The sequence below is a fragment of the Triticum aestivum genome, chromosome 6D (genome assembly GCF_018294505.1).
Source record: "Triticum aestivum cultivar Chinese Spring chromosome 6D, IWGSC CS RefSeq v2.1, whole genome shotgun sequence".
Taxonomy (NCBI): domain Eukaryota; kingdom Viridiplantae; phylum Streptophyta; class Magnoliopsida; order Poales; family Poaceae; genus Triticum; species Triticum aestivum.
Genome location: NC_057811.1, coordinates 454,871,490 through 454,881,283, shown reverse-complemented (window position 1 = coordinate 454,881,283; position 9,794 = coordinate 454,871,490). Strand labels below are relative to the sequence as shown.

Genomic DNA, 9,794 nt, shown 5'->3' with positions numbered 1-9,794 from the left:
ACACAACCAACACACATTTCTAGACGCCATGCCACTTTCAGAGGGTACTTGGATTAGAGCTACCACCATTATAAAATACTCCAAATATCCTATCAAACCAATAGTTTACACAATTAAAATGTCACTAAAATCACAACATAAATTGCCAAGATATTCTCTTAAAATGCTATTAAATTAGAACATTATGCTCTCCCTTTTGTCTTTGCTATCCCCTTTTCCTTCATGTCCATCTTCTATATTTTTCCTTCAACCGCAACACCGCACCATGCTCCATCTGCGCGTAGGGTGCCGCCGAGCAACCGCGCGCGTACCCCCCCCCCCCCCCCCCCGGCGCTGGATGTCGTATGGGCTGTCCCATTTTACGTTTTTTTTTGCTTTCATTTTCTTCTGCTTTCCTTTTTTCTTTTTTTCTTTTCCTTTTTTTCTTTTTTATTTTCTTTTCCATTTTCCGCTGAACTTTTTTACTATTTTTCCTTCTTCAATTTTTCACTTTTTTGCAAATTCTCTTTTCAAATTCACGAACACTCTTTTGTTCATCCTATTCAAAAAATGTTCATCAATTGATAAAAAAAATCAACAAATTCAATTTTGTCCATCGGGATTTAAAAATGTTCATCAAATTCAATCTATTAATCAAAATAGAAATGTTCATCAAATTCGAAATTTGTTCATCATTTTCGGAAAAAACATCAAATTCGAAATTTCTTCATCAATTTCAAATTTTGTTCATCCATTCTTTTCAAACAAAATGTTAATCGTATTCAAAACTTGTTTACCATAATTTTTAAAATGTACATCAAATTCAAAAAAATGTTCATTAATTTTTCAAAAAGTTCATCCATTTTCAAAAAATGTTCTTGAATTGATAATTTATTTGTTCATCTGATAAAAAATTGTCAGCATTATCCACATTCACGAACATTTTTCAAATTCGTGAACATTATTCGAATTCAGGGATATTTTCGGGTCCACGAACTTTTCAAATTCTCGTTTTTTTAATTTTGGAATTATTTTCAAATCCTGAATTATTTAAATAACAAAAAACAAAAAAGAAGAAACAAGAAAATAGGGGCGCCCCGCCGCCCCTTATGGGCCGGCCCAAATGGGCGCGCGAGGGGAGCGGGTCAACCCGGCAATTCGACACATGGGCAGCCGCGCCCATGGGCACCCGACCCGAATGGTTAGGGTATGGGTCGTCATATTAACTCATGGGTAAGGCCGATGGGTTACCAGATTAGTCGTGGGTAGGGTATGGATATGTGGTTCTGCCCATGGGTAGCCCGAAGTGAGTAAAATATATTATTATTTTACATGATGTGTGGACGTTTTGGTGAAGGTACATGCTAATTAATGTCTTTAGTACAGCCTAGCACTGCCAGTAGCGATGCATCTTTGCTTCGCTTTTTATTTCTTGCTGATGGCCCCAGAATGGTAAGGCCCATAAATACTACTTTGCTCTGTTTACGGCCGAGCACACACATCATGGGAATTAATAAGTAAGAAGATTTTCATCCCAAATTAATTCCCAGCATGTATCAAACAAGGGAACAAAAGTTAAACTCTATTTTCCATGCTTAATCCGTTCGCAAACTTCCTTGTCCAAATTCCCATTCCCTGCCCAAAAGTTACCAAACTAATTGGTAGTGTGGTGTGCTCTTGTGTGTGAGTGTAGCTTACCCACAGCCAAAATAGCGTTGGCTTGATGGACTATGCCCTAAAATGACCCGCCCTTTTATCTTTTTTAGTTTTTTTCACCAAACATTACCCAGCTAGCCGTAGACTGATGTATGCATACATGCATAACTTTTTTTTGTATGAAATCAAGGTAGGGCGGCCACCCTACCTTGCCCTACGGGGAGCTCCACCCATGGCTCACTATCCTTTCACATACTTGAGGCGGTCAAGTTCTGCGGGCGGTCCCCTATGAAGCATGAGCTTCAGGCAGTTGGGTCATGCGACGTTGCAACTCAAGGCTGACTGGTGGTATGTAACACTGTGGAGAGTAGAAACACAACACAAGCACCAAGCGACACACTTAACCAATGTGGACAACACTTTTTCCCATCCCCCCCTCGATCTGTGGGGCTACGTAAACAATACACAAGAACCGAGCACACGGACACACACTCACACACACAGAGATGGCACCAGGAAGGAGAAAGGGGCGATGACTGACTAACAAGAGGGGACACCCACACAAAATATTCTAAAGAACTTACCATACCCCATTTCTAGTGAGCATCATAAGCAAAGAAACATAGTCATGAAAGCCGAAAAAAATTGGTTAAATAATGAAATATGAGTATGTAAAAGTTGGTGGACCAAATGGATTAATTAGGATCATACACCTTGATGCCTCACACAACTTTCCTCGTGGTTTGAATTGGTTGATGATTTGAAACTTGATTTTAAAGAAATGGGAGTTTTTTTAGAGAAATGGGATTTACATCATAAGCATTGTGTAATGTTAATAAAGGGGAGGAAGCATGAACTGAAGATCATCAGCAGAGAAGGTGTTGGCAATATAGACAACCTGAGCATGTTGAAAGATGCACGGTGGTATGCTTTGCACATCCTTTTCTCCTTTAACGAAGAAAGTTAGTTATTACCATATGTAAAAGGAGAAAAATTATGAAACTTGGTACTCCCAATCATATATAATTGGCGACCGATCGCGCGATGGCTGAACGTCTTCACTTTCGGGCATGGTGTTTCTCCTCTTTGGTGCCGCTACGAGCACGAATCCCACATACTGCATATGTGTGGAGCACCTCCCATCTACTCCAAATGAGTATCGCGCATGCAAGATTACAAGTAATCACAAGAAAGAGATTTCTAATATGAATTCAACGGTTTCAATTGTGGGACAGAGCATGAATTTGGGCAGTGGAAATGCACATCGATCATATTTAGAAACGGGAGATTATTACTTTTGCATGATACGTACTAAGATTTCGTATCTTGAAATGCACCATAACAATAGCAAAAACAACATTAAACTTGTCACTGTGGAGTTTATTCTGACTGATTTACAAAAATTCGAAGTGACCGAGAATGAGCAAATGTAAACTATAGCTTATAGTATAGTTTTTAGGTTGGAAGAGTATGACAGTTTACCAAATGTCATGCACAAAACTCATGACGCAAAGCATAACCTCTTTACTCTCACCATAACATGATGTAAATCAACTCGCACGTCGTAATAACTAATACAGTAAAATATAATAAGTGAGTAATAAACTGCAAAACATGGCAAGGCAACTCAACCAGAAGCACACGCGGCACGAGACGGCCGGCTTGACGGACGAGATGTTCGGGATCAGAAGGGCCTCTCGTCAAAGATGTTGCCCAGCGGCGAGTAGTGGCAGGTCATGAGCGTGGTGCCGTCGGCGCACTGCACGGTGGCGCACCCGACGTCCGTGTTGCCCTTGGACATCACCTGCTTGAACTGCGCGCACAGCTTCCCGGCGGCGCAGCCGCCGGACTTGAAGTCGAAGTAGTTCGCCTGCTCCGCCCACGCCGCCACCGCGTCGCTGGGCTGCCACGCCTTCCCGGCCTCGCCGAAGCCGCGGAACACGTTGACGCCGCCGGGCATCGCCGCCGACGCGGCCGCGCAGTTGCCCTTGAACCGCGCCGCCCAGCGCTCCGCCTGGTCCGCCAGCTCGCTGCTCCACTTGAGCGGGCGCTGGCCGTGGATCGCGCGCATGTGGCTCTGCGGCACCACGAACTGCTGCGCCTCGCTGATCTGGATCTGCAGTAGCTTCCGGCCGGCCGCCGCAGCCGGGGCCGGGGCGCACGAGAGCAGGACGATGACCGCCACCGCGGCCAGCCAGCGCCTTGAGGTGTACTCCATTGCCATGACCAGTGTCGTCGACCCTAGCTTAGCTATACTGTCTAGTCTGCTAAACTCAGCCAGGACTAATTAACTGGAAAGCTTCAAGCCTGGCCTCTATATATGCACATCGACCGGGGCTAGCTAATTAACTGGAACCTACAGGTCAATTACACGACGGAGTTGTCAGTTTGTGACAATTATTTTTACATGCAACTAGTAACAGCTAGAAGACTTAGGAGATCTACTGTACTTATTACTGATCGCGCGGTGCCGTGGAGATCGATCGACCCATGGATCGAATCATTTCATGTGATGGGGCCATGGGGGCCATGCGGCTTCGGGGCAGGGCTTCTTGTTTGACTTGGGGATAGTTTAGCTTGGCAGCAGTGTACGTATTCGGGATTTGTTTTGGGTTTTCAACAGGTCAGTACGTACATCTGGGGAATGAAATCGACCGACGGTGCCTGCAGGTCAAAGGATCCATTCATTCGCTCGGGATGCTGCCTGCCTGCCCCGGAAGTAAACGGCCGGCCACATCTAGGATCGAGGGGTGCCACGAACTTTCTCAGTGGCACACATCACATGCCTTCATGTGGGTGCGCGTGCGAGGCCACAATATAGGATCAAGGGACTAGCAAGTAGATCCGTGCGCTCCAGCAGTTCACCCAAGGGTTCGTTTGCTCTACTGTTACCAGGGCATCTCCAACGATGACCCTTAAATCGGACACCGTATCGTCTGTGGACCGGTGGAGACAAGACTGCGAGCACTTATGTAGGAGCTAGCCATCCAACCGTAGCCGCAAATGTCCGGAGACATTTTGAAGGGAATTTAATGGAAAGAAATAAATTTGATGCAAATTTACACAAACCGTACGATTTTCATTGAAACTTTGACAATTTTTTTACATAAAACCGGATGATTTACATCTAAACCGGAGCACATGCAATACAATTTCGACATATTTGGACTAAACCCTATTCTAACACAGTCTAAATGACCGCTGGCGCCCACTCCTCATGTCCGGCAGCTCGCCTGCCGGCCATGAGCCCCGGAAACTGAAGCATCGCCTCCACGAAGCCGGCAAACGGCTAGTCGGCCGACAATGATAAGCCCGCCAAGCTTAGCTTCACTGGAGGGGAGGAGTGGTGGCCTTCGTGGGACCGAGCACCGACGGCATACCATTCTCTACTCTTCCTCGCTACCGGCGGGGGCCGCGAACGTGTCGGCTTCGTCGTTGTGGCGGTGGGGCACGACCGATGAGGAGCTGGCGATGTCGTCCTCGTCCTTGCCGTAAACTTCATCTGATGCCTCGTCGATCTCCTAGAAGGTAGCTTCTAACTCCGCCCGCCGGACGCGGTATCGCCAGCGGTCGCGGGCGGAGTGGTAGGATAGGAGCAGCGCCTCCTGCTCGTCCACGTCCAGCGTGACGCCCGTGCTGGCGGCGAGTTGCTCCTCTACGCGCCAGTGCTCGTCGAGGAGGCCGAGGATGCAGGCCTGGTCAACCTGCGCCTGCCAGAACGTAGCCTCCCACCGTTCCAAACACCATCTCGGTGTAGTGAGCACGTGCTTGCTCCCACAGGAGTTGTTGGGATTCCCCCAAGTGTAAAGATGAAGCAGAAAGGTAGTAACCATTTCCCTCAGTTAGAGAACTAAGGTTATCAATCCAGTAGGAGTCTCCCAAGCTAACAAAGTAAGCAGCACATGCACACAAATGCACCCGTCTCCAACACTCCAAGAGGGTCGTCAATCCCCTTATCTTGGTAGTTACAAGATTAAACAACAAGTGATAGAGATAGTTGGTAACAATGTAACAAGGCAAAATAAAAGTAGCAATAGTGTAGAAGAACTCAATAATGAAAAATAGACCTAGGGGACTATAGGTTTACTACTGGCACCTCTCTCGAAAATAGGCGAATGGCATGATAAACAAATTACAGTTAGGACTCTTGTAAAGCCCTTGGTCAAAGGGAAGAAGAAGCGTCCATGGGGGGAGACCCGTGGAGGTCGGCTATATATACAATAACAACCCTAGTCGTTGTTGGCAATATGCCCTAGAGGCAATAATATTTGTATTATTTATTTCCACATTTATAATTAAGAGTGTATATTCTATGCTATAACTGTTATGATACTTGAATATGTGATTCGGAGGAAACTCATGAGCGTGTGTAGAATAATAAACGGTAAACCTGATTCCTAGTCTTCCCTCTAGGGCTAGCTCAAGTGTTGTGTGATGATCATGTTTTCTGAGCATGGGCATTTGGTTAAGTGTAACAAGAATGTCAAACAACATTGAGAGTGTGATGTTAGCATAATGGTTATATTGAATTGACCCAACTTGTTTGTTATACTTTGAGATGTTATCTTCACAAGTCTATAGATGTAACAGGAGAGTTAATGTATGCTATAATTCCTACCATGAGAGTATCGTAGTCACTTCTTACTAGGCAATAATATTTGGGGTTGTTCAAACGTTATCTGTAACACAGTGATAATAACGACAACTTTCAGGTTCATTGGAAAGTGTGACAAGGGGCTAGATAGCTCAAGAGTGGGATTTGCTCCTTTGGCGATGGAGAGATATTATTAGGGACCTCTCGGTGTGACGACATTCACCATCGTCTGGCTAGACCCAGGTGACTAGGTCACAGGGATGCCGGAACATGTCAATGAGAGAGAAGAACAAAACCGACAATGAGGAGACCAGTATAATGAGCATGAGAATGACTCGGGAGGATATCGATAAATCTCACCTCGGGTTTTGTAACATATTGTGAAGCAAAGGGAATAGCATATATAACCAAAGGTTCCCTCAAATATTATTCATACAATAATCATAGGGGTCAATATAGATGTCCAGGTTCTGCTACAGATCATTGAACAAAAAGAAGTTGCGTTCATGTCTATGTTTTACCGAACCTACAGGGTCACACGCTTAAGGGAATTTCGATCTGCTAAGTATTCTCGAAATAGTTTTGGGAATAAAAGAAATTATTTCGAGAGAAACTAGAAGCGTTTCGGGGTTAGTGGAATAGTTTCGGGGAATACCGGGTAATACTTGAAAATGATGTATAGGTGGAAAATGTTTCTAGAGATTTTAAATAAATGATAAAAGGTTCTAATACTGATTAGGAGGATTTTATAGTTTATTTAATATCAACGGGCTAACAAAAAAACTATAAAGCCTATTAGGGGGAGTTAATGGGCCCTAAGGCCCATTAGTGGAGGCACCCCAAGGGGAGGCCGAAGGGACTCCACCACCCCCTTGGCCGGCACAAGGAGAGGGGAAAACTTTCCCCAAGTTGGCCATCCCTCCCCTCCTCCGTACGCCCGTATATACTAGAGGTTTTGGCTCTTTTGAGACATAAGTTTTCTCCCTAGTTGATCTAGTTCTAATTTAGACTTGATCCAGATTAGACCTAGTTCAACTTCTCTCTAATCCTCAAAATAGAGAAACCCCCAGGTTCTCTCCTCCCTTCTCTAATTCTATGACAACGATTAGCTCCGGACAGTGAAGTGTTGCTGGATCAGATAAGTCTGTATGTCTGCAATCCGTAGAGAGGTTGTGCTTTCGGTCTTCGGTTCGAGGGATCGTTTGTGAACGGTTCGAGAGACTTCATCAACGATCTACACAAACTCTTCGTCCGTTGCAACTTGAGGTTGGTAACAATCCTATCTAAACCTCTCATGCATCTTCATAGTGTTCCTAGTGTCGTGATCGTAGGACGAATTTTTTTTGTTTTCTATTATGTTTCCCAACAGTCATCGCATGTAACTCCCACAAGTCGTCACATATCCATCTTCACCCGCCACACCTCAACTGTTGCACCAAGATCATCTCCATCGTAGAGAAAGGGCCACGACAAGGAAGTAGGAAGAGGGAGTCTCCACCAATGCCATGCACTAGCAAAGACGCTAATATGCCTATCTCCTTCCCCAACATGATATCGGCTTGTAACTTGACACTAACCTTTATATGCATCATATACATGTTTGAGTAATTGCCCTAGTTCTCGGGGATATCGAGGAACTATAATATCTTTTTACGAATTGGACGCTAATGATATTCGTTCAATGAAATATGGTTGTGATGTCTTCTAAGTGCACATGGTTCAGTTGTAGCCTATCAAAATAAGAATATCAATCCCACATGTACCTAGGAAATGGTGTTTATGACTCTTGGTTTATTGAATTGTTGCCCGGAAGTTAATTGCAAATCCAAGCAAAAGCGATGCGGAAGTGGAAAACATTGCCAAGAGTTATTGTGACGGAATTGAAGTCCGCAAGAGTAAAAGTAAAGAATAAGAGAGTAATGAAATCTATGACCACTATAGTAGGGCTAAGGCATTCTCAGTGAGTCTGGATTCACCACTAGTGTGTGTGTTACTTTATTGTGCAAATACACAATTTTGGGTTTAGATAACCGAGGCACTTTATATGTTTTTATCTGTGGGCGGAGCCAAATACATATACTTGCATATTGACACAACTCAGTATCACACTTGCCACCATTGTCCATCCCTTGCTAGATAGAGGCGACAATGATTAAGGTTCTCCTCATTGACGAGGCTAAGGCGGTCTCCGTTATTCCCCTATCTAAGTTCCACGTAGAGAGGGTGGTAGCTTCTGTCATCGTAATACCCCCTCACCTTCGCTTCCCTCGGATAGTAAAATTCTTCAAGTCCATAAAGCCAAATGTTTTGAGGTCGACTTCATTGAACATCATGAAGAATAATTAACACAACATATAAAGAGAATCATGTATCTCATTGGTAGTTCCTCCATATTCCCGAGAACTAGGGGAGTTACTCAGACATAGAGACAACATACATCACAAAAGTGTTCATGGAAGTAACAGATGAATGGTTAATGTACCCACACATGAATCCAGCCTAGGGTTTGGTATTACAATGAGATGAATGACAATATTGATGTTGAGGATGTGGATGAACATGATGATGAAGATCGATGTCGTAGTCTCCTTAATCGGGGTGATGGCGTGGTGGTGCCCTTATGCCGCTTCCCCCTCCGAATCCCTTCCGGAGGTGAGGTATTATGGTTCTAGTTTGTGGTTCTGGATTCTCTATTTGTCCTCTGCGAAATCCGGCCACACGGGGTTTAGTCGACCAGGGGGTGGTGGCATTATACGCTATGACAATCCGTACGAGCATATATGCTCGTACCTCATATCGTCTTCGCCTCTAGAAAGCCATGCGCGGCTGAGAATCGGTCAAGAAGAGGTTAATGCATAGATGGGTGGAAGCCTATACCGAACGTCGGTGGCAGTATGATCAGTACGTAGTTGAAAACTATTCTCCGAGATATAAATGATGTAGTCATTAAACGACCAGTGTGTGTCTGGATTAGTCCTGAATAATCAAGGTAACCGCGTGAGATGGTAATGGCCTTGGCTGGACAATGGAACCATGGTGTGGCTCATGTCGGTCGTGGAGTTATTTGGACACATCTCCCACAAACAACACGATTAACTACATATATGTAATGGTGTCTACCAGAGCCAAGTTGAATACTAAGATAGAATCCCAAGTGCGAGTATACGGTTGTTGGTAAAACCTTAAGCCCTAGCCTATTTTTCTTATTGTTGTTTCTTTCTTTAAACTATGTGTATTTGATACGAAAACTAGAACTACTTGTTAATAAGGGCCTCCAGAAATTGCCTTATCTGTAGCAAAGCTTTTCGTGGGTTTGTTAGCCTAGGATCACCGCTAGGAAAAAAAGGGAAATTGTCTACATTTGAAACCAGACCAAAAGTAATGAGGCCTCTAGGTCTCAGAGATTATGTCGCTCTTCTGCCCCAAGGGCGAGCCGGTGCTTGATTGTTTTGACTTTTCAGGAATCCTTGGGATCCCATCAAGACCTCACCAAGCAGTCCAAGATGATGCGCTAGGTTCTACCTCAACCCGGATGTAAGCAGAGGTCTTCAGAAGCTCGAGGGCT

The 9,794-nt window shown here is 44.5% G+C and overlaps 1 protein-coding gene across 1 annotated transcript; it reads right to left on the bottom strand.

Annotated features, from left to right (window-relative positions):
- Nucleotides 1-2,906: 2,906 nt before the first annotated feature.
- LOC123141969 (pathogenesis-related protein PRMS) lies at nt 2,907-4,003 on the bottom strand. The gene has a single exon (XM_044561011.1). It carries the CDS (start codon nt 3,857-3,859, stop codon nt 3,320-3,322), a length of 540 nt encoding a protein of 179 aa, XP_044416946.1. The 5' UTR covers nt 3,860-4,003; the 3' UTR covers nt 2,907-3,319.
- Nucleotides 4,004-9,794: the final 5,791 nt, after the last annotated feature.

Coding starts and splice junctions, on each gene's coding strand:
- LOC123141969 (XM_044561011.1), bottom strand. CDS start 3,859: ATGGCAATGGAGTACACCTCAAGGCGCTGGCTGGCCGCGGTGGCGGTC.